Source organism: Desmodus rotundus, chromosome 8, assembly GCF_022682495.2.
Source record: "Desmodus rotundus isolate HL8 chromosome 8, HLdesRot8A.1, whole genome shotgun sequence".
In the NCBI taxonomy this organism is placed as follows: Eukaryota; Metazoa; Chordata; class Mammalia; order Chiroptera; family Phyllostomidae; genus Desmodus; species Desmodus rotundus.
This window is the reverse complement of record NC_071394.1, coordinates 67,699,092-67,724,559: the sequence shown is the minus strand read 5'-3', so window position 1 is coordinate 67,724,559 and position 25,468 is coordinate 67,699,092. Positions and strand designations below refer to the sequence as shown.

At 37.6% G+C, this 25,468-nt stretch overlaps 1 protein-coding gene across 1 annotated transcript; it reads right to left on the bottom strand.

Annotated features, from left to right (window-relative positions):
* Window positions 1-2,791: 2,791 nt before the first annotated feature.
* On the bottom strand, window positions 2,792-19,454 carry OSGIN2 (oxidative stress induced growth inhibitor family member 2). The gene is made up of 6 exons (XM_024566523.3): window positions 19,200-19,454; window positions 16,157-16,311; window positions 9,981-10,117; window positions 9,225-9,416; window positions 6,397-6,488; window positions 2,792-3,876 (listed from the first exon to the last, which is right to left on the bottom strand). Exons 1-6 carry the CDS (start codon window positions 19,241-19,243, stop codon window positions 2,847-2,849), a joined length of 1,650 nt encoding a protein of 549 aa, XP_024422291.1. The 5' UTR covers window positions 19,244-19,454; the 3' UTR covers window positions 2,792-2,846.
* Between the last annotated feature and the right edge of the window lie 6,014 nt (window positions 19,455-25,468).

Here is a 25,468-nt window from a genome sequence, read left to right as displayed (position 1 = left end):
TTTATCTGATCAAAATCGCTTTATTCAGTAAACATCCCTGCAATCAAATTATACTTTTAAAATGTTTAAATTTTGTTTCATTCTTTGTGTCTCAAGTGTCACAAACTGTCACAGAGGCAGGGACTTAAGTGCTTTTATTTAATAACAGGATTTGGAATAATTTTTTCACCATTTCCCTTTGACTACATAATATTTAAAAATACCTTTCAGTCTGATTTTTAAAAATCTGTTAACCAGAATTTGATTATATGGAAACTTATCACATGATAAAACTTCTTAGATTTTCAAAAAAGTAATTGTTGAATGAAATTCATACAGACTGCCTAAAGTACTTAGAGGTGACATAATCTTATTTTTGTGTATTAAACACTAACAAGAGCTAGACTTTGAGGGATGAAGGAGAGATGCCCACATAATGGTAATGATTTACCAAATATTTAGTACCGTGTCCTCTCCCTGAATAGCTAGATGATACTGAAGAATAAGGAGATTATAATTCTGGGACAAAAATCAATCAACTAAGAGAACAAGAGTGTAATACATCACAGAAATAAGAATACAACACAAAGTACATAGAATTTTCATGTTATATGCAACACAGGACAGCTGGGTCTGAGTGTGAATTGAGAAATGGGAGGTAACTAAAGATGAAACTATTCACCAGGTTTATTTAGGGCCTCATGGAAGCCTTATTTTCCCCTGAAAAAACTGTGAATAATCTTATCACAAAAGCACTACTGGATGGGTAAGAGTAAACTACTGAGACAAGGGGATGTCAACAGTTATCCTTCCCTAGAATCCATCTTTGTAACAATGTCATTTCAATTTAGAAGTGACATTAAGAAAAACATGCAATCCAGCTCATTCAGAGCTCAAAAGGCCACCAAGAGAGTAGTCCGTCAAGTGCAGCCAGAGGATAATATATCATATATCCAATAGAGGTGAAATTAAATTGGAAAATAGTTACCATTATATAAACTTAAACTGGATCACATCATTTCTAAAAATTATTACACTTAATTAGACATGACAGTTATCAAAAGTATAGTTTACCAGTTTATCTGAAACAGCTAGTTGTACAGGCAAGTTTGTTCTACACAAGTGTATTTTAAGGTGAATTATGATCCTGTGAATACATAACATTGCAAAGAGATAGAAAAATACTGACACTTTAGTCCGTTTTTTTTAATACTAAGAAAAAATAGAATATTTAGACATCCAATAAACACATTCCAGATAAAATAAATTCTATGGAGAGAGAGAAACAGCAGCTCAGTTTGCCATGGAGAACTTCAGAGGACTTTTTTTGTCTAACACTAAAATTGTGGGGATTTGTATGGAAATACAAACATTAAGCACACCTAAATAAATATAAATTAAGATGGAGCATACAACTCAATAAATAACCATAAAATGAGCTACCACGTCATCTGTGAAAAAACTTCAATGTAATCTTGGGAATGGAAGACAGATTTCACCTTGTTTTCAACTTTAATCTTTAATAATTTTGTCAATACCAAATAGTATAAGTAAACAAATTAAGCCATCGTTTGCACAGGGATAAACAGTTCCATTCAAAATTTACTGAATTGCAAATCAGAATATGTTAAGTAGAGAATAAATCTCCAAAAATATATCTGGCAAGTTGCTGGATGTCTAAGTGTATGCCAACAGTATTGGACTGTTTAAATTATTAGAAGCTAATATTAAGTATGTCAAATTTTTAATAAAGATATTTTTAAAAGATTAGCATATTTGCTAATAAATTATACAGTTGGTCATTTCGAAATAAAACCTGAGTTGTAAATGCCACCTATCCCCAACCTACCTCATATCCCATTTTCTTTTAGACCACTGTGTCTCAACCTTTAATGAACATACTTATTCCTTGATGATCTCGTTGTGATGCAGTTTTTGATGCTGTCTGTGATGGGATCTGAAGTCTATAGTTCTAACAAGCTACAGATGGAGCTGACGCTGGGTTTTGGACTACATTTTAATTAGCAAGATGACCCAATATGTAGTGAGGGCAGTTTTTGGCCTAATGACTGTAAGATTTTATAAATTCAGGCTGTAATGTTATGGAATCAATCATAGCAACCAAATGATCACAAAAAGTACTTCTTGGAAGAAAAGAATGATTTTGTTAGGTGAGAACTTAAAAGTATACCAAATTGGCAGTGTTTCCATTTGTCTGACAGTGACACCTTTGATATATTACAGCAGCAATTTTCAACTGGTATGCAGCAAGAATTTTTAAAACATGCAATACCTGACTAAGTCAGGAGCATCTTTCCCCCTTAGACTGTCAAATAAAAAACCGACAACAGCCAATGCAACAATAGTTGTCTGGTATGGATGCCCTGTCTTGAACCATAAATGTTAAGGTCATATAACAGTTGCATCTTATTGTTCGCGTTGCATAATAAGGTTGCATCTGATTGGTTAATTCTTAGTACCAGAAATTCTTAAATACAAGAAAAGGCACCTGGTAATTTAAAATGTCACTTAGGAGCAAAAAGGGTAGTTAATGACTACTATTTTTTTTCTGTAAATGAATCAAAGTTTTACCTAGTTTTTGTCAGACCAGCAAAAAATACCTATTTTTGGTGTGCTGCAGAATTTTAGTAATCAGTTTATATGTGCCATGAGATGAAAAAGGTTGAAAATTGCTTCATTACAGTATGTCAGAACACCAAGTTCTTGTAACTTTAAAAAATAATTACTATAGTTTGAGACTCTCCTCCAGTTAATTCAAGTCCAGAAAATTCAAGCCAGTACACTGCAAAAACACTGTTAAAAACTTTAATGATAAACTGTCCATATAAATTACTCGTAAACCTGCTTTAAGCTATCCCATCTCCTCCTCTTTCAACAAATAAACGCTGCTTTTTCTTCTGTCTTATTGCTAAGCAGCGTGTAACACCCAGGGCCCCTCCCTTTAAAAATCGAACAAAATTATCTCCGACTAAAGGACCCAATGCAAAAAGATGGGCTTCTTTAACACATTCATAGGTATATGCATCTATTTCCACAGGATTACCCTTACAAGTAATTGGCTGACTTGAGTTATGGCCCAGGTAACAGCCTTGCTCCTTCAGAAAAGACAGATCGGGATGAGCACCTATCAATACTGCTGCTGCAGAAAGTTTAAATATTTTCTTCAATCCTGAGATGCTTTGAAGGATACACTTCATATTTGACTTAAAGGAGAGCACATGGTGCTCAGGAAAACTGGTATAATCAGATAGAAGATCTGAGGCTGCAGAATATGACTGAGTACACATCATATGATAGACCTTATGGTATTCTGGATACAACTTTTTAGGAAGCTGTTTGAAAATTAAACTTGGATCAGTTACTCGTCTGCGAAACACATGAATCACAGGGATGTTGTTGTTGTAAGCACACAGTACTGCATCAGCTGCAGTAAGTCCAGAACCTACAATTAACACTGGATCCTCTTTGCCATGTAGCTTTCCTTTGCTTACAGCTGCTCCAAATTCAGGCACTGAATGAAACACAAAAGGAAAATCTTCCCCTTCAATCTCCAGATGGGCAGGAGAATCCAATGTTCCAGTTGCCAGAGCTACATTCTCAGCAAATAGACAGAAGGGAACATGAGAACCATCTGCTATTCGCTGATAACCCCGGACCTCCCAGTTTCTCTTGATCAACTTGGAGTTCTCGATCTGTAAATGCTGTGCTGAAATAGCTCTGTTGGGACCACCATTGTCATCCTGATCTCTGTAGAGTCTTGACACAGAGGTAATGTAAGCATTCTCTCTGAAATTCTTCTCAAGACCCATGACTTTTACATAGTGCTTATAGTAGCAAGCTACTTCCTCTGGCATAACTCGATCCTCTTTTAGGTTTCTGGAAAAGGAAAAGGAAAAGGAAAAATATCCTAGGAGAACAGTACTTTTAGTTTCCATGATTATTACTTCTCCATCTAGTAAGCTATACCATCTTTTTAACTCCTCTGAACGCACTTAGCTATAAATTATCCTAATATCTTAGGAAAAAACCTTTTCTTTTCAGTTAAAAAGAGGAAGCTCTGTGAGGGGACAGACTGTATTTAATACATGTCTGTTTCTCCAGTTTCTTTCATAGTGCTTTTTCGGATTCTGCCTTTATCAATAAACTTTTAGTAAATAAATGAAGGGATTAAAATGTGGATATATGAAAATAAGACTATTTTGCAGTCTATGTCACAACTGTAATCTAAATAATTCAGTCTATAACTATCCTATTCAGTCTATGGTCTATACTTTTAAGTAAGTGATTTTCAACCAGTGTGCTGTAAGAATTTTTAAAAAATATTTTATTATTTATTTTTTCAGAGAGGGGAAGGGAGGGAGAATGAGAGAGAGAGAGAAACATCAGTGTGTGAGAGAAACATCAATCGGCTGCCCCTGGCATGCCCCCAACTGGGGACCTTGCCCACACCCCAGGCATGTGCCCCAAATAGGAATCGTACCAGCAACCTTTTGGCTTGCAGGCAGGTGCTCAATCCACTGAGCCACAACAACCAGAGCTGTAAGAATTCTTAAAACATTCAGTGCCTAACTATTTAGTCAGGGGAACTGACCTCTTCTTCCTTAGACTGTCAAATACAAAAATGGAAACAGCCAACACAACAATAGCCATTTGGTGTGAATGAATTAAAATTATACTTATTTTTTGTCAGAGTGGCAAAAAATATATTTTGGTGTGCTGCAAAATTTTAATAATTATGTGTGCCATTAGATGAAAAAGGTTAAAAATTACTGTGTATAGACTAAATTATTTGGGTTGCAATTGTTGAGATATTCCAGATCTAACTGTAATATATATACTTCATAAAGATAATATATACCACCCTGAAACAATTTTTAGTAAGTTGCTTTCTATTTTCCTAATGACCAAAAAGTAAGTCAGATCAGTGTTTTGGGAACAAAATCATCTTATGTCTAAGTAAATACTATGACATTTCTGTTTTCCTACTCATAAAGAGATAGATAAATAAAATATCTTTATGAAAAAAAGTACATTAGTACATCTTTCATTTTCCAAAGCAATGGGCATTAACACCCCTAAACATTGTGCCCTAATCAGAGATAAGTAGCAGGAAAAACAAACCAAATCACTTCCAGTTTAATGACCATAATAGCAGAATGTATTAACTTTCAGTTTTTACAGAAACCATATGTAGTAGTTACTTCTGTCTCCATTTTACAGACTAGGAAATTGACAGCTAGTATAAGTTTTGTGACCAGGGTCACACAAGTTACTGAGTCAATCTCTAGAGATCTAAGAGGCTTCCTTCTCTTAACATGATGAAATGGTAGGAACTAAAGATATTTATCGTAAGATTCATTCTCACATATTTATTCTATACACAAGATCTCCAACCTGAGAAGGAAACACACTCTGTACATAAGCCACGAAGCTTTCCTTTCTTTTACCCACATCATAAAGAGAAGAAAGTTGAGCAGTTTCACTCGTGGACTTAGGAAAATCAAGACCTTGTACAACTTGCCTGATTTGCAACTTTGTATTTCAAACCCAGATACAATTCCTTTTTAAAAACCCCAAAAGGAATATTTGAGAGGTTTAATCTCTATTACTCATCTTGGTGTAAATTTGCTCTCCTTAAATCTTGTCAAATTAAGGATAATTTCTGTGGATTAAAATGGTTTCTGTCTAGCAGGAAGTTAAGCACTCAAATGTTACAGCTCTGTTCTAACAAAGGTTTAGTAACTTCCTGCTTTCATTTACTGTTTTGTGAGAAGTCAGATTAGAGTACAGCCTCCGTATTAGTAATTTCTATGTATTGTTTACTATCCTTGAAAATCATAGAACTTTTCAAATCTTTTTAAATTTTGGGTTCCTTCCCCCAAATAAACTTGTATTCTTTCAAGTTGAGATTTCTTCTGTTATTCAGACTTTCTTATTAAATATTTAACTCTATACCCAAGTAGCCAATCACACCATCAATTCTAGTTTATAGTTGTGCACACTCTTCTAGTCTGCAAGTCAAACACTGTAGGTATATACACATGAAATATGCACATGTGAATTTATAGATCCATTCATAAGAATAACTAAGTGTGGAAAGGATATGTGGGTGAATTAGAAAGTAACTAAACACAGCGGTTAAACAGGACTGGATAAATCCATGATTAGCAAAGAAGTCAGGAACCCAATCTACAGATAAGCCATTTCTTACCCCTGTGCTCTGTCTATAACATCTCTAAGTAGCAACTAGCTCACATCACTGCTGCAAACAGGATTTTTACTTGAGAGACACAGATATTTTTACTATTCAACTAAGACAGCATCACAAATATTCTAAAGTTTGCTGACGCACTCTTCCCATTGTACACCAAAGTATTTTAATAGTTTGATCTTCACCTTCGTTTGCTGGTTACCCAATCTTTAAATTTAAGCCCAGGTAGTTCCATCCAATTTCCAAAGCTGATTGTCAACATGGAGCCTTCCATACTCTATTTGAAGAAAAAAATGGACAATCAAAAACACATTTAAGCAGTAACATGGTTTTTTTGTTTGTTGGTTCATTTTTTTAAACTAAAGCCATCTATTTACTGAAAGAGTCTGGATAGGAGAACTCAAATAAGTCCTAAATGGCTACACAGATTACCTCTCAAAGTTTATTTCAATAAACTTTCAAATAATACTTTCACCACTTGGTAGTTATTTATATTCCTTCTTTCTTATAGTTATACATTTTTTACAAAATTACCCAATGATTATACAATGTTGATAGCTTTGGCTTACATTCAACATAATTCAGATATAGAATATCATATTGGAGAAACAAATCAGTATTTTCACTTTTTAAACAAAAGGAAAAGAGTTCATTAATTTCCACACTTTAGATGTCTTTTCATTTTATATTATTAACAGATTTTTTTTAAATGGGCAATACAACAGCCTTCTCCCTCTCCTCACCACCCCATCAATTCTAATTGTGAAGTCTAAGCTGGTTTGGATATAGCAGCATTTCTTTCTAGAACTAGCAAAAGCAGCAGTGGTTGCCTGATTAAGAACAGATTCATTGTTAATGCTAATGCTACCTTTAAGGAAATGAGCTCTTCAAGCTTGCATGTCCTACTTACTTTTGCTTTGCTCAGTACAAAGCTAAAAAAGCCCAAGGGCCAACAGAACCTGTCCCAATGGCTTCAGTCTCTTTCAACCAACTCTTTCGGCTATGGCTTCTTTTCTCTTAACTCTCTTGCCCTGTGTCTACACTGCCCCATTTTGGGAATGGGACTTATTATTGGCCAACATTTATCAAACACTTACTATGTGCCAGGCCTTATGAAGCCTATTATTATTTGTAACACAGATCACCAAAAAGAGCAAATGCAGCAAGCTGCCACTGCTTTGAGGCAGGCTGGGCCTAGGACTAGGATCAGAAGCAGGATGGAAAACTGGGATCATCAGAACAGGAGCTGTTAAGAATATTATATGTCAGACATTATGTGGAGCCACATAATTATCTCATCTGGAACTCAAAACCCTTAAGGCATTAATATTCCACTTTCTGTCAACAATCTCTAAACTTTATACCCACTGCACCAGTTGTTCCAGTTGGTTGTGAGCCCTAGTCCCTTGATCTCTTCATTTTTTCTCCCAATTGACTTTTCTTTTTTTCCCAATACAATCTATATGCTCTCAGTACCTGCTGTCATGGACATGCAGTGTATTAAGGGATGCAAACGCAAACCTGAGAAGTATTACAGAAGCATAGAGAAAGAGAGTATTTTCTAAAGGACACAAGAACTTTGAGAAGTGCAATATTAGAAAGGGAGACTACTTGAGGCAGAACAAACAAGTTATGTGACTGTTCATTCATAAAAAGTTTAGCCTTGTGCAGAAAAGTATTAACAGACTCAGGGAGTGTTAGCCCTGCACTTTGCTAAGAAAGGTCTGTGTTCACAACTGGCCCCTAGCCACCTCCTAGGAGACACCCTCTATCCTTGGAATATTCTACCTGATAAAGAGTTTTTTCTGCATGCCAGAAGCCATGGGCCATGCTGTACCAGTGTGACCATGCATGTATGATATGGTGAACATGACTATTTACTCTGGGAAGCGGGGATCAGTCACAAAGGCCAGTCACATGGGTGCTGCTGACCTTTATGACTGGGGTGAGTCCCCGGAAAATCCCTGGACACCAATGCATGGATGGGGATCCCTAATTGGCTGTCACGTGATAAAGAAATGTAAACAGTTTTTAGACATATAGCTCTGCACTAATATAGTCATATCCAATTGAAGTTTGTACTCGGAATTTGATATTCAATGTTAAAATTTCTATTAAGTATATACTTTACAACATAGCACATTTTTTAAACATTTGTACAACAAATGAGCACTCTCTACACACTAGATACTACACTGACTGCTAAAGACACAGAGTGAACAATAATTGTTAGTTGCTGCTTCCTGAAGAAATGCACTGAATCTTAATGTTATCAGTACTCTGGTTAAACTTCTGCTATGGACTAAACTGTATCACCTCCCAATTCTAGGGGAAACCCTAACTCCCAGTGTGATGGTATCTGGAGGTGGGGTCCTTTGGAGGTCTTTAGGCCCAAGATGAGGTCTCTTGAGGGTGGGGCCCTCATGACAGGATTAGTGGCTTTATAAAAGTAGGAAGACAGAGATCATGCTCTCTTTGCTATGTGAGGACACAGCAAGAAAGTGGCTGTCTGCAAGACCGGAAAAGAGCCCTCACCACGAACTGAATACACTGGCACCTTGATCCTGAACACTGCAGCTTCTAAACTGTGAGAAATAAGTATCTGCTGTTTAGCCACTTGGTCTATGGTAGTTTGTTATAGCTGCCCAAGCCAACTAATGTAATTTCATTATTTTACAATACAGTTTTCATTTAAGATCTTGAAAATAAATGTAAAAGAATAATGGATAGATATGAAATACTGTAATTTTATTCTAAAATGAATAAAAATTTACTATGTGAAATATTAAAATATTTTCTATATAATTATAAAATAGTATACAGAAATGCTTAATCTAAGACTATTAGTAATCAAATTTAACTAATCATATTTAACTGAACAGGAGTAGAATTCCAGAAAAAAATTCAGTGAACATCATATATAACATTATATCATGTTTAAGAATCCAAATTGTCTTATTAAGATATATATAATAACTCACACACACTAGAATGCTAAGAAAAGTATACTCACATGCCAAGCTCCACCAGGTGGACCTTTACCAAACACTAAGTGAGGGATATAATGATGTTGCTCTAATTTCCAATGCAAAACGGATGGATAGTCATACCCAAAGTCAGCATCTGGATGAAGAAGTGTGTCAAAAAGTACTGCAACTGGATTGGATGATCGGCCCTCAAGACCCTCAGACAAGTATTCTAAGTCCTGAATGGAAATTTTTTTAAAAAGAAAGAAAAAGTCAGATAGAGTTTGAAAAAAGAAAAATACAAACCAATGCTATCATAAATTGAAAGCCATTACTCTAATCCAGCATTTCCCAGATAGTGTGCTATAAAACACTGATGTTCCTGGAGATCTTAACAGGTTCTCTGATCAAATAAACATGGAAAAGGTTGGGTTACAACAAATCTAATCAGATCATTTTACTGCAAAATTTAAAGATGCCTTTAATATGCTAATATGCCTTAATATGTCTATAGTGACACTGCAAAATAAAAGCACTTTCCAAACTTATCTGAGCACAGAGCACCTATTAAAACTTTATCAGGAAATCATTTGGGAAATTCTGCTCTTATCAATTCAGGAAAATAAACAGAAGTAACTCAGCAGAATGTATTTATAAATCTGAAATAAAAATGATAGAAAGTGTTATTAGAAGAAAAGATTTTCAATTAAGAAACACAATGCTTATATAAGTACAACTAATCTTGGTTCAGTATAAAAAAAATTAAAGCAGTATAAAAAATTAAAAACATGTAAAAAAAATACCTGATCTACAATGGAAAGATGTCTTGCTTCTTGTAATTTACCATGTAAGATTGTATTTGGATGTATTGCTTCTGATGATAAATAGGGTCTGTAGCCTGATAACATATAAGAAAGGCAGATCCCTGAGGGTCCATTTCCTATTTAAAAAAAGAAAAATGTGAAGCGGCTGTATCACACATCAATATTCCTATTCCTTGGCTTTCCTCCCTCACCAATTCTGCCTTCTCTAAACTCTGAAGACCAAGCATTCAAAAGAATTGTAACTTTTGTCTTTACTCCTGGTTTTTCTGGGGAGTCCTTTCTACTCAAAGCTTCAACTCTTTATGCTGACTCCCAAAATCAGATCTCTAGGCAACCTCTTCCCTCAAATATACCCTACATTTCCATATGCTACTATTTTACTCCACCGGATAGACTCACTAATAACTTAATCAAAATGTGTTCAAAAGCAAATTCATGTATTCCTTCATTTAGGTACCCTCTCCTTCTAAACAAGATCCCTTCTCAACACATGGCACTAGCAAAGTCCTGAGTTAATCAGCTCTGGCTGGTATGGCTCATGGACTGAGCACTGGCCTGTGAACCAAGGGGTCGCCTGTTCATTTCCCAGTCAGGGAGGGCACATGCCTGGGTTGTGGGCTGGGTCCCCAGTGGGCAGCCCACAAGGGGCAGCTATGCATTGGTGTTTCTCTCCCTTTCTTTCTTCCTCCCTTCCGTCTCTCTAAAAATAAATAAACAAAATCTACGATAGTTGAAAAAATTCTAAGTTAATCAGGTTCTGGTTCTAAACCTATTTTGTCATCTATATCCATTCGATTGTCTTTGCTATACTCACTCCTATACTCTCACTCAGAAGACATATTTTTCATCCTTAGATTCACCTGCTCCAAAATCATTTGACATTCAGATGAGTTTGTGCAACACATGGTCTTCAGCATGTTACCCCCTCTATTCTAAAGGCCTTAACTGCTTGTTTCTGACTACCCAGTGTTATCTGTTCTAGTCTCAACCATCTTTACAGAACCATCTCTTAATACTGCTTTCCTATATTTTTATAAGCTTTAACTAAAACCAAACTAGATTTTTCATTGGGCTACATCCATTTCTGCAGTTCCTTTAGTCTGGGTTGTCTATTCTCCATTATCTACATCCATCAAAAATTTAATCCAACTAGGACAACTGCTAGCCATCGGGGAAAAAAAAATCCTGTCCTTTGCCTAATATTTTGTCCCAAATAAGCTCAAAGACATAAATATGAAAAGTAAAATCATAAGAATGTTAGTAAAATGGGTAATATGATTTACACTTACAATGCTGGAGCATGACATAAACTCAAAAGGCAGCCCTGACTGGTATGCCTCAGTGGGTTGGGTGCCATCCCACAAACTGAAAGGTCACTGGTTTGATTTGTGAGCAGGGCACATGCCTGGGGTTTTGGGCCAGGTCCCTGCTTGGGAACGTGTGAGAAGCAACCGATTAATGTTTCTCTTGCATTATCAATGTTTTTCTCCTTCTCTTTCTCCCTCTCTTCCCCTCTAAAAATAAATAAAATCTTTAAAAAACCCCATAAAAAACAGAGAGTAAAATAGCCTTTTGCCTTCATAAAAGTTATCAACTAATGGTAAGTAATGGGAGTTAAGATATGAGGCAAAGAGCTAATGTCCTTGAATCAAAAAAAGACAAAACTAAAGAAAAATCGTAGTATCAACAGATACAGAAAAAGTATTTGACAAAAATCCAACACCTATTCATGATAAAAACTCTAAGCAAACTACAAATAGAGAGGAACTGCCTCAGCTCGAAAAAGAGTATCTACAAAAAGCCTACAACTAACATCATCTTAATGGAGAAAAACTAGGTGCTTTCCCTTTAAGATCAAGAACAAAATAAGGATGTCTCTTTATACCATTCGTACTCAACAGACATCTTGAAGGAACACTAAGATAATCCTATTAGGGTAAGTAAAGGAAATATAAGGTATACTGATTGGGGAGGAAGAAATAAAACTGTCTTTGTTCACAGTGCCATGATTATCTATGTAGAAAATGCCAAAGAATTGACACCCCCCCGCCAACCTCCTGGTACTAACAGGCAATTAGGGCAAGGCTGCAAGATACAAAGTTAATATATAGAAGCCAAGTGCTATCCTATATATCAGCAATGAATAAGTGGAACTTGAAATGCAATTCACAACACTGATAGTATGTGCACAAAAAAAGAAAACCATTTTGGTATAAGGAAAACCACAAAACTCTGATAAAAGAACTCAAGGCATACGTCAATAGATGGAAAGACATTCCATGTTTGTGGATAGGAAGACTCAATCTTGTTAAATGTCAGTTTTTCCCAACTTGACTTACAGATTTAATGCATCCAAATAAAAATCCCAGCAAGTTACTTTGTGGATATTTGCAAACTGATTCTAAAGTTTAAATGGGAACTTGGAACCAGAATAACCAACACAATATAGAACAAAATCAAGATTGAAACCAACTTCAAGTCTTACTATAAAACTACAGTCAATAAGACTGTGGACATAATGAAAGGACAAACAAATGTAACAGAATAGAGAACCCAGAGATAGATCCTCATAAGTATAGTCAACTTATTTTTGACCAAAAAAAAAAAAAAAAAAAGCAGCAAAGGCACTTCTGGCCAAGAGGGAGGCATAGGTATATACACTGTGCCTCCTCGCACAACCAAAAGAAGGACAATAACAAATTTAAAAACAAATACAACCAGACCTGACAGAAAATCGAACTGTATGGAAACCTGACAACCAAGGAGTTAAAGAAGAAACATTCATCCACACTGGTAGCAGGGGCGGAGACAGGCAGCTGGGGCAGACAGGACTCATGGCAAGGCGGTGGCTGAATGACCAGGCCGTCCCACATTTGCCTGCAGATAAACAAGGAGAAACAACTGGGGAATGAGAAAGACCATGCAACCCAGGGTTCCAGTGCAGGGAAATAAAGCCTCAAAACCTCTGACTGAAAAAATCTGTGGGGGTTGTGGTAGCAGGAGAAACACCCAGCCTTACAGGAGAAATCCACAGGGTCGTAGACTGTACCCACCCAGGAATCAGCACCAGAAGGGCCCAATTTGCTTGTGGGTAGCAGTGGAAGTGACTGAAAGCCAGCAGACAGCTGAACAAGCAGCCTTGTTCCTTCTCTGACCCCTCCCCCATATACAGCATCATAAAGTAGCAACATGGGTTGCCCTGCCCTATTGAACACCTAAGGCTCCGCCCCTCACTACATAACAGGCTCACCCAGACAAAGAAATATAGCCCAAATGAAAGAACTGCTCAAAGCTCCAGAAAAAATACAATTAAGAGATGAAGAGACAGCCAACATACCAGATGCAGAGTTCAAAATACTGGCAAACAGGATGCTCACAGAAACGGTTGAGTATGGTCACAAAATAGAGGAAAAAGTAAAGGCATGAAAAGTGAAATAAAGGAAAATGTACAGGGAATGAAGAGTGAAGGGAAGGAAACCGGGACTCAAATCAACAGTTTGGACCAGAAGTAAGAAATAAACATTCGACCACAACATAACGAAGAAACAAGAATTCAAAAAAATGAGGAGAGGCTTCGGAACCTCCAGGACAACTTTAAACATTCCAGTATCAGAATCACAGGGGTGCCAGAAGGAGAAGAGGAAGAGCAAGAAATTGAAAAGTTACTGAAAACATAATGAGGGAGAACTTCCCTAATCTGGCAAAGGAAACAGACTTCCAGGAAGTCCAGGAAGCTCAGAGTCCCAAAGAAGTTGGACCCAAGGAAGCACACAACAGGGCACATCATAATTACCTTACCCAAAATTGAAGAGAAGAGAATCTTAAAAGCACCAAGAGAAAAGGAGACAGTTATCTACAAAGGAGTTCCCATAACACTATCAGCTGATTTCTCAAAAGAGACCTTGCAGGCAAGAAGGGGCTGGAAAGAAGTATTCAAAGTCATGAAAGGCAAAGACCTACATCCAAGATAACTGTATCCAGCAAAGCTGTCATTTAGAATGGAAAGGCAGATAAAGTGCTCCCCAGATAAGGTCAAGTTAAAGGAACTCATCACCACCAAGCCCTTATGATATGAAATGTTAAAGGGACTTATCTAAGAAAAAGAAGATTATCAAAAATATGAACTGTAAAATGTCAACAAACTTACAACTAGCAACAACTGAACCTAAAAAAATCAAAACCAAAAACGAACTAAGTGAAAAACTAGAACAGGAACAGAATTACAGAAATGGAGATCACATGAAGGGTTATCAGCGGGGCAGGGTGGGGGGGGCGGGAAATGGCAGAAAAGGTACATGGATTAAGTAGCATAAATGGTAGGTAGAAAATAGACAGGGGGAGGTTAAGAATAGTATAGGAAATGTAGAAGCCAAAGAACTTTTATGTATGACCCATGGACATGAACTAAGGTGGGGCAGGCAATGCTGATTGGAGGGGCGGTATAGGGCAGAGGGGGAATAAAGGGGGGGAAATGAGAAAACTGTAATAGCATAATCAATAAAATATACTGAAAAAATGCAAAAAAAAAAAGGCAATCCAATGGAGTTAAATCTTTTCAATAAATGGTATTAGAATAAGTGTACATCCACATGCCAAAATATGAATCTTTACACCAAACTTACAGCTTTTACAAAAATTAACTCAAAATGTGTCATGGATCTAAACATAAGACACAAAATTATAAAACTTGTAGAAGATAACATAGGAGAAAATGTAGGTGATCTTTGGTTTGCTAATGAATTTTTAGAACACTGAAAGAAGGATCCATGAAAGAAAAAAACTGATAAGCAAGACTTTATTAAAATTTAAATATTTCTGCTCTGCAAAAGACATTGTAAGAGAATGAAAAAACAAATCACAGTCTGGGAGAAAATATTTGCAAAACATGCATCTGAAAAAACTCTTAAATCTCAACCATAAGAAAACTAACAATCCAATCCATTAAAAAGGCAAAAGATCTAGACACCTCAAAGATTCACAGATGGCAAATAAACACACGAAAAGATACTCAATATCATATATCATTACGGAATTGCAAATTAAAACAGTAAGAGCCCAGTACACACCTATCAGATGACTAAAATGCACAATACAGACACCACCAAATGCTGAAAAGACTGTGGAACAACTGAAACTCTCATTTATACCTGCTAGGAAGCAAAAGTGGTACAGTCACTTTGGAAGACAGTTTGACACTTATTAAAAAACTAAACATAGTCTTAACAGGTGATTCAGCAATCACATTCCTCGGTATTTACCCAAATGAGTTAAAAACAATGGCCATGCCAAAATCTGCACATTTATAGCAACTTTACTCATAACTGTCAAAACTTGGAAACAATCAAGATGTCATTCAATTAGTGAATGGATACACAAATTGTGAAACATCCATACTATATAAAACCAATATATAAAGGAAATTAGCTCTTCATCTATGCTCAGGCTGGTGGCACTACTGCCAACAGTAATGGCCCTGTATACATTAGTTTCATTCACTGGCTAGCTGAGGCCAAATAGGAATAGACTATTGGCGGGGAGGAGTGAAGTGGACAGGTAAAGACAGAGGTGGTTCTTGCTTTCCTGACTCTCTAGGGTAGAACACAAAATTAGGGTTCCTTTATTTATTCTAAGATATCAAGGACGAAAAACTAGGGTGGACATATGTTGGAAAACGGTACATGAGGTATGGTCTCCAAGATATCCTGGATGAGAACCAGTGTAAAAACTCCTCTCTATCCTCTCCCTAAGAGGGGAATCTAGTATAGAACTATCTTGCTTTCTTCCTTTCCTTCATTCCTTTACTTAATCTCCCACATGCCAGTCAGAGGAGAGGACTTTTCTCTCCTTCCCACTTATTTTGAAACAAAATAAAGGTTGTCATCATTAACAGGACACTGTCATATAATCAACACAAGTGATAGTATTTTAAAATAGAGCAATATCAATCCTTAATGAATGAATGCTGCATTGTAACACAGGACCTAATATCAGATAAATATCTTTGGAGAAAGATTTGGCTATTGGTTGTCTTAGGATATCAAACCTAATAATACTTTTCAATAGAATCCTAAGAACTTTTTTCTATGTAACTGTAAGTTTAGAGTAGCAGCAAGGATCATAACTATAATTTTAAGAGATAAAATGCAATAACTCACCAATTACTACCACAGGCAAAGTCACTGATGAATCTTCAAGTAAAGAAGTTTCTTCAACTAATGGCATTGCTTTAACTTTTCGCCCCAAATTATCGCCAAAATATTGCACTAAGGAATTATAAATTTCTCCTTCCGTTTCAGTGTCACCATAGTTTCTTTTTTAAAAAAGTAAACATGGAAAACAAATGAGATATATAGTCATTATAGCCTTTATAAAAGTCTATCTTTAGTCAGATTTTATTTAGGCCAAAAATATTCAAGTTTCATAAAAGAAGAAAATCCTCCTGATTCATGCTTTCAAATTAGTAGCTAAGCTACTTGTTAACCTACACCACTTTGAATGTCAGAAATCCTAAATAGTGGCCAATGTCTTTTTACTACTTTAAAGGTAAGTCCTACATAAGAAGCTATCGTTAATGACCAAGGACACGGTACTGTATGGAATTTTTAATTTTCTAAGATCTCCTAGGAATGGGTAGTTTCTCTTTTACTTGTCTCTCATTAATAGAAAATACATTAGAGGCAGTATATTTAAAACAAAAGTCGCACATAATACTTTAAGGGGAAGTTATTGTACTTAAATACTTAATGTACTTAAATTACTCTAATATAAATTGTTCATTTTGGTAAATTAGATTTATACATTTTATTAATTCTTAAAGAGATACTGAAATATGTAAAGATCTCAATGTTGATTTCCAATCTTTCTTTCCCAATTGCCTTCCTAGAAACTAGCTTTAGCATTCTGACACGCTCATACAAAAATGGACTAATGTTAAACATCTTTTCACGTGCTTATTGGCCATTTATATACCTTCTTTGAAGAAACAGTCAAATTCTTTGCTCATTTTCAAATTGGTTGTCTTTTTATTTGTTGAGCTTTAAAAATCCTTTATATATTCTGGATACAAGTCTCTTTTCAGATACAATTTTCAAGTATTTTCTTTCATTCTGTGGGCTGCCTATTCACTTTATGTTGTCTTTTTAATCCCAAGAGTTTTAAATTTTGATCAAGTCCAATTTATTTTTTCTTTTCTTGCTGTGCTTTTGGTGTCATATCTGATATATTAATACCTAATCCAAGGTCACAAAAATTTACTCCAATGCTTTTTTTTACAAGTTTTATAGTTCTAGTTCTTACATTTAGGTTTTTCATTTATTTTGAGTTAGTTTTTGTATGTGGTGTGAGGTAGGAATAAAATTTCATTATTTCACCTCTGGATATTTGTCCCGGTACCAGTTGTTGAAGATACTGTAATTTCTCCTTTGTCTCAGAATACCATGGAAAACTGAGTGACCATAAGGGTAAGGATTTATTTCTGGACTCTCAATTGTATTTCATTGATTATATGTTTATCTTTATGCCAGCACCACACTGTTGTTTCTTTGTAGTAAAATCTGAAATCTGGAAGTTGAAATCCTCCAGCTTTTTGTTTATCAAGACTGTCTTGGCTATTCTGGGTTCTGTGCAATTCTATATGCTTTTCTGAAAAAAAAAAAAAAAAGCAGCTAGGATTGTGATAGGATTTCATTGACTTTGTAAATCAATTGAGAAATACTGCCATCTAAAGTAGAGGCTGGGGCAAAAGTAGGCTTACAGTTGTTCATATGGAAAATAATAAAATTAATAGTAAATAATAACACAAGAATAAACTGTTTGCCTACAACTATAAACCTACTTTTGCCTCACCCCATATATCAAGATTTTCAATCCATACATGAGATCCCTTTTCTTTTACTTCAGCCTTCTTTTAATTATTCTCAGTGATGTTTTGTAGTTTTAAGTGTACAAGTCTTACATGTCTTTTGTTAAAATTATTCTTATATCATTCTTTCTGATGCTAGTATGAATGGAACTAACTGTAATTGCTGGTAGAGCACAGGTGGCAAACACAAGGCCGGTGGGCCACCTTGTTATCCGGCCTGCACCTTATTTCTACCCTGCAGCTGCCCTAAGCTCTTGCTTAACTGTTAAGGAGTAGTTACATTTATACACCCATGAAATTACATTTGGCCCTTTGAAGGCAACCGCCAGGCTGATGTGGCCCCAGTGAAAATGAGTTTGACACCCCTGTGGCAGTGGGTCTTGACTTCAGTGTATAAAATTGCTGCATCTGTGAAGCGCAATAAAAAGAGGTATGCTTGTGTGCTTCTTTAAACAAGTTCAGTGATGAGTAATACTGTAATTTAGAAGAAATAAACATAAACAGTATTTCTAGGTATGTGTGACAACTCTAATATGAAAATATTTGTGATTTCTAGCGGTGACAAAATCACAAATATCCGTGCTTGTTGCTTCTGTTCATGATTGAATACTAGAATTAGGTTATTAAAGTTTAGTGAAATACTGCTGTACTTTTCTTTATATTCAAGTTCATGGGCCACTTAAATTCTATGTATGAAATGCAATTAAAGAACTATTGATGAGAGTTTCGTACTTGCCAAAAAAAAAAAGAAAAAGAGAAAGAAAAAAAGGAGTGTTCACATCATTATTCTGGTATATTGGTACCTGGAAGGCAAGGGCCTCCTGGTTTTTCCCCTCGGTAAGCAACTGGAACTAGACCAAGAACACACATTCGCTCTTCTTTATACGTTGCGGCCCCAGTCACCCTGACAACTGTCCTCAGGGGTCCAGACTCGCACCTTTTTCAAGTTTCTACAGTATCTATGGCTTCAGATGACGAACGTCTTAGTTTGAACCTACTGTAAACAGATCATCACACTGAAAACTCATTTCCCTACCGCCTTCCATCCAGTAACTTAGCTAACACTTTTTTTTTTAAGAAGTAAAAAATCTTAAGTGGGTGGTGGGCGGTTCGCGACCCTTCCCTAAAACTTTGGTCTGGCTCGGGCCTGTGAGACTCGAGCGCGTGACTGGCGTGGCCCACGGACTGCAGAGGGGTGAAGGAAGGCCACGGCATCCGGGAGCTCGCCTCGCCCCTCCCGGCCCACGAGACCCCGGCCTGCCTGCCCGGGAGCTCAGTCCATAGCTCCCCGCGTTCATCCCTCCGTTCTCCGCGACCCTCCCCGGTGGGGAAGTCACCTGATGTGCTCGGCCAGGGAGCAGCGACAGCACCACACAGGCATGGAGCGCGGGCCCCGCCGCCGCCTCCCTCGGCAAGGCTACCCGGCGGGACCCCGGGGCGCGGCTAATTAACTGGTGGGGCTCGGCACCCCGGTGGACCCCGACACTTGGTGAACCAGACGTAGCTTCCGCTCACTCCGCGCGGACCCGACGCCGTAGGGACGCTCCAGACGCTGCGGTGGGCGGGGCGGCGCGGCGCCACTTCGCAGGTGCCCGGCCCGCGATTGGCACGGCGGGCGCGGCTGGCGCAGCGGGCGTGTGGGGTTGCGGGGCGGAGCCTGGGATGGACTGAGGGTGGGCGCTGAGGAGAGGTTAGCTCCGGGACTTGAGCGCTTCAGCTCCTCCTCCAGTGTCGGTGCTTCGTTATTCCAAGGACGTGGGTCATAGGCTCCTTTGGCTTTAGACCCAGGGACCCGTCCCGCCCCGGGGAGGGGACAGGCGGACCCGCAGGCGTTTGCGGGTGGACTCCCCGAGGGGGCACCGGCTGGGCCGGTCTGCTGGCGGAGGTGGTAGGAAGGAAGTTCCAGGCGAGTGATGGGAGCAGGTACCCGGGAGGACTGCTGGCCGCGCTCGTGTTTGCACAGCTGGCTCTCCTCCGTCCCAAACCAGTTGTTTTCACACTTAGAATACAGATGTGTAAGTTTCCTTTTTCAAGTAGTTTTTTTTTTACTTTCCAATTTTGCTGTTATTATTGAACAAACTTGCATTAGGCAGGTGTTTCAGTCTGTGGCATTTAAACCTATGGGACTCAGCCCGCCGCAGGGCTACAGAATGTGAGGCAATGTATACACACACTCGTTTTAGAACGTCTATGTTTTTCTGTGAATTATTGTGACTTGACAAACTCATTTGATGTAGGTGGTGTTTAAGAAGGTGAAGCCTAAACTTGTTTTTCTGTTAACATTAATTAGCCTTTCAGAGGACCTAATAAAAATACCTGAAAATCTGTGCCAACACAGGGAATTGGAGTTCACAAACACTTGATAACTTCCTTTATGGCTCTGTTTTCACCTCCAATTCTCTCCTCCCCCTATTCGGGACTCTCCACTCCCAACTTTTCTCCTTAGTTTAAGGCGGTATTTAAGGTGATGGCTTCCACCATTTGGTGAGTTATGTGGTGTTCCTCGGTTTCTCCTCTGTACACAGGAGGTATGTGCGTTATTGTAACAGGGTGCAACCAAGAGGGGGGGCCCAAATAAGGATTTGTAATGGGGTCCAGAACTCAAGGTGTCCAGGAAATATTAGAAAAAAAAATATATAGGATATCCTCACCCCCACAAGCCTGAGCTGGGGGAAGGGACACATGGGGGCAGGGCCATTCAAAGCTGTTTTGTATAGCAACAGGTGTGCAGCTAACCTCTGGCATAGTCATTTAACATATCTATAACCTTTAACTGGTTTCATAGATATGTTAAATAGCTATGGCCAAGCTTTGAGCCAGGCAGATGGGAGTTCCTTCCACCTAAGATGTAACTGGGAAGCAACTCCCCCTGGTTACAGGGCCTGTGTGAGAGCTTGGAGAAGATTGGTTCCATGCCGTGGGGCCACACCTGCCCAGACTTACTATGTCAGCCCAGTAAAGCTGGAAGAACATGGGAATGCTGGCAGGTGTAACTGATTGTAGGAAGAGTTGGAAACGGGGCTGCAGAGGAAGACTGGCTCTGGGATTTAAACCCAGTTGTGGCAGCCATACCCGAGAGAGGACTACATGACTTTGGCACAGTGGGGACCCTGTGGAGGCGACACAGCTGATAGTGCTGGGAGCCTGCATCACGGACTTACTCTTTTCCTGAGATACGGTACCCTGGACTGGGCAGAGGGAGCAGGAAGGACTGTGTGCGTCTGTGGGTATTCTAAAGGACTTTAGTATTTTAATGAAGACATTAAGTCATTACTCTAAGTCTGTATAACTTTTAAATAAATAATTCCTTTCCTTTTCACCAGTCTCTGGCATTGAGAGATGTCTTTTCTCTGGTGGTGGGCAAGGCGAACCTAGTAGTTGGGGGGGAACCCCCAGAGAGAAAGGGAGGATCCTTTTGGTAATAGTATATTGTTCACTGCCCCCCCCCCAACCTGGGGCCTGTTCTGTAACATTAAACTTTAATTTCTTTTTCTGCTAATCTGCCTCATGTCAATTTGGGTGTTAGTCTAGACAGAAAAACCTTAGGGTAAAAGAAGACTTTTCTTCCCCAACAGTTACCACTCATTTCTTTGTCTCATTGCCTGTGAAAACAACTCGAAAGCTTTATTTGCATTACTACAAGATTAGAGAAAAGGAAAAAAGTAGAGAACAATATAGTCAGAGACAAAAAATATGACAGAAAAGGGAAGTCCTAACAGAATTGATGGAGGTTTTCAACATCAGAGTGCCAGAAAGTGAGAATAGAGCAAATGGTTGGTTGAAACTTACAAGAAAAAAGTTCTTTAAACTAAAGGGAGACGTGAGTGTGCAAATCTATAAGACCTGCTGAGTACTGAGCAGGAAAAAGAAAAAAGTCTACATTGAGACATATGACAAAATTTAAAGATAGAAAGAATGAAGAAAGATTCTAAAAGCTTCCAGAGAGCAAATATAGGTCCTCCACAAAGGAATGGAAATCTGGCTGACCACAGGCTTCTCATCACCAGGACTGGATATTAAAAGACAAGCAATGCCCTGAAAGTTCCACAAGGAAATAACTTTTCCTTGGAATCCTAGACCAAGGAAAACTATCGATAAAATATGGGGGCAGAATGAAAATGGAAGTTAAACATAACTTGAAAAAGCTTTGTCTCCTAAGTTCTCTTTTTTATTATGTTACTTGAATATGTGGGCTGGCCAAACAAGGAAATTATCCAAGGAATTGGAGCAGGTTGGTGCTATGAACAATGGAACTAATTCAGAAAAGCAATGAAGGCAAGTCCCAGGATGATAACTGTGTAGCAGGCCTTATGACCACAGGGTTATTAGATAACTTCCTGTAGGAAAAAAAAAGTTTATTGCATCTATTACATAGATGCAATTAGATGAAAAAATATATTAAAAAAGAGACCATAGATCTTGGAAATATAGGAAGAACCTATTCTAATGATGCCATAAAATTCAGGACAAAATTTAAAAGGCTGTTAGAAGTCCAGTAAGGGTGGTGGTGTGAGACAAACAGTATACAAAAAGCAAGTAGTATTGTCATAGAATATAATTTGGCTGGGCAGAGAACAATATTTACGAATTTGGCTGGGCAGAGAACAATATTTACATAGGCACGTAGATCCTGATTTTCAGATTTTTAGTCCACCTGTAAACAAAGCAAGAATCCCTTATTTAATGTTATAAAACAGATTGTAAATGCTAACCGTGATAATGTAAAAGAGAGCAAGACAGATGATGAAAAGGGTATGGGATACAATATTTTTATATTTGACAAAGTGAAGAGATCATTGCTTGTGGATGACACAAGAAATAGGAGTTTAAGTATGTGCAGGGTGGGGCAAAAGTTGGTTTACAGTTCATGAGAAAAATAAAAATAATACAAGAATATACTGTTTCATGTGCTCACAACTGTAAGTCTACTTTTGCTCAGTCCTGATTGTTTTCAATGGAAAAGCTAATAGTTATATATTTTACGGGGAAAGAAAATTTGGGCTGGTTAATTTAGTAAAATCCTACCTATCTTGGCATGAAGTGAGTATGTAGGATCTAACATGGGTCTATCCTGAACTGGCAGCATAAGTGTATTATTTAGAGAGGAAGGTAACAATGAAGTTAATGCAGTTACCTCTGGGAACAAGATTAGAGGATTGGGAAAGGATGGGTTATTACTTTTTGTGTTCAGCCCACTTGAATTCATTTACTCATATTTGTTGTATGCCCCAAATACTCCAGGCTTACATAAAATGAAACACGATTTGGAGAGACAGGGTATTTTCTACCATGACAATGCCAAAATGTTAAAGTGAATATTAGATGCCTTGTTATTAAAATTTCTGTTATGCAACTGATGCCACCACATTGCTGCTATCTTCTCTCACCCTTCATCTGACATGGTCATTCTCCAACAGACTTTTCAGTAATTTGACATCAGTCTTGTTTGTTGGTGTTGTGGGAGCTCATGAATGGGGCAGCAAAGAAGCATGGCCTGTCCTACCTTTCCCATTCAATAGAGTGGCTGGAAAGATCCCCAGATTTCTGTGAGGAAGTCTGTGGTTTGGGAGTTCCAGGTTGTGATGACACTGAGTGAGCTGAAGCAGCAAGCATGAGGAGCATCTGGAGTTGACTACTGGGGAGCAGGAAGGAGAAAACCCTTCTCTTTTTCACAAATGGCAGAGTAGTGTCTCTCATCCATGGCTGCATATTAGAATCACCAGGAGCATTAATAAAACTCAGTGTCCTTCCCACCCTCACTGATTGAATTAAAAAGTCTGGTGAAGGAAGCTCACATGATTCAAATCACTAACGTGCAATTCACATGCAATTTCTACGTGATTGAATTGACAAAACAAATTAGAGTTTCGAACCAGTTTTTGTTCTAGTATTTATAACAGTGAAAGTCAGAAAGAACTACAGTAGTTCTCTGTTATCTCTAAGGGATATGTTCCAAGACCCCCAGTAGATCCCTGAAACCTTGCATATAGTGTCTTTTCCTATACATACTTACCTATGCCAAAGTTTCATGTCTTTTACATCATAACTAAGCACTTACCACACTCTGTGACTGAAACTTTTGGAGATTTCATCATGCTATGCAGAATGGCACTCAATTTAAAACTTATGAATTATTTGTTTCCAGAATTTTACATTTAGTATTTTCAGACTGGTTGATCGTGGGTAACTGATACTATGGAAAGTGAAACTGCAAAAAAAGAGGGACTGCTGTATACTTCTTTCACCTGATAATAAATAGTTATAGTGAATAGGAAACATGTAGCTTATATTTCACTGATCAAATTAATTCAGTTGTCAAAAGCTCCCTAACATACACCAGTTTACAGTTCTAATCTCACCTGTTATTCTCAGTGCACCCCATGCTGTTCTCTCCAAACATAGTAGGCAGTCTCTCCAAAGGAGTTTGTGTTGGCTATTCCTTCAACCTGTAACAGTCTTCCCACCATATCCACATGGCTAATTCTTTCACCTCCTCAGAATCTATTCAAATATTGCCTTCTCAATGAGGCTGACCCTGATCATCCTGTTTAAAATTCCAGTCTGCCCTTTTTGTCCCAAACCGGTACTCTTGATCTGATCCTGTCCTACTTTTATTTTTATTACAGTATAAAAATAACATTCTATAATTTATAACATATAATTTGCCTACTTAATATATCTGTATAATATTTGTTTTCAATAAAGTGTAAACCAATAAGTTTTTTTCTTTTGTTCACTAATGAAGCTTAAGTATCTGAACCAGTGCTTAACACATAGTTGGCACTAAATAAATACTTGTTGAACTTCAGTGGCCTCCTAAATAACATTTAGCTCATTATCTCCACAAAACATATGTGTTTATTCATGTTATATACTATGTGTTTGGAATGTGCTAGCATGACACCATTGCATAAAGTCTTTGTGGAGTTATGAATCTTCCCAGGCAAATGTTCTGTCCCCCAGTGAAGCATGTGGATATCTGGGCTGGGAGTCAAAAAATCTAGGGTTTAGTTTTGCCTTGCCTGTTAAGTACGATATTGGGCAAGTTACCTTCACCTCTCTAAGCCTCACTTAATGTAATCTAAAAGAGCGGATTGGTATCAATGAATTAAGAATTCTTTTCTTCTATCAAACAGTATTTTATTACCAGTGGTGAGTTGAAAACACAATATTAATTATGTTGTTTTCTATTTTCTTATGAAAGCAGTTGAAACATGCAGTATCTCCATATTTCAAGTTGAATATTTAGTAGAGTGATTAAGAGTTATCATTTTTAGAATCAGATTGTCTTTATTTTAATCCTGGGTTATCTACTCATTAACTGTGTATCAAGTTAATATTTCTCTGCTTCAGTTTCCTCTTCTGTAAAATAAATATAGTAAGTGTGCCAATTTCAGAAGGCATAATTATATTTCCTGTGAAATTAAATTAGGCAGTGCAGGTAAAAACATTTAATACAATGCCTAGTTCATGATAAGTACTCGAAAATTGTTAGCTATTAACTTTTTATGAAATATTAATTAGCAATACTTTGTGTTATGTAGGATTGTGGAAATAAATGAAGACCAACCAGATCAGAAAAGCAAAGGCTATTTATTCTTAGCTG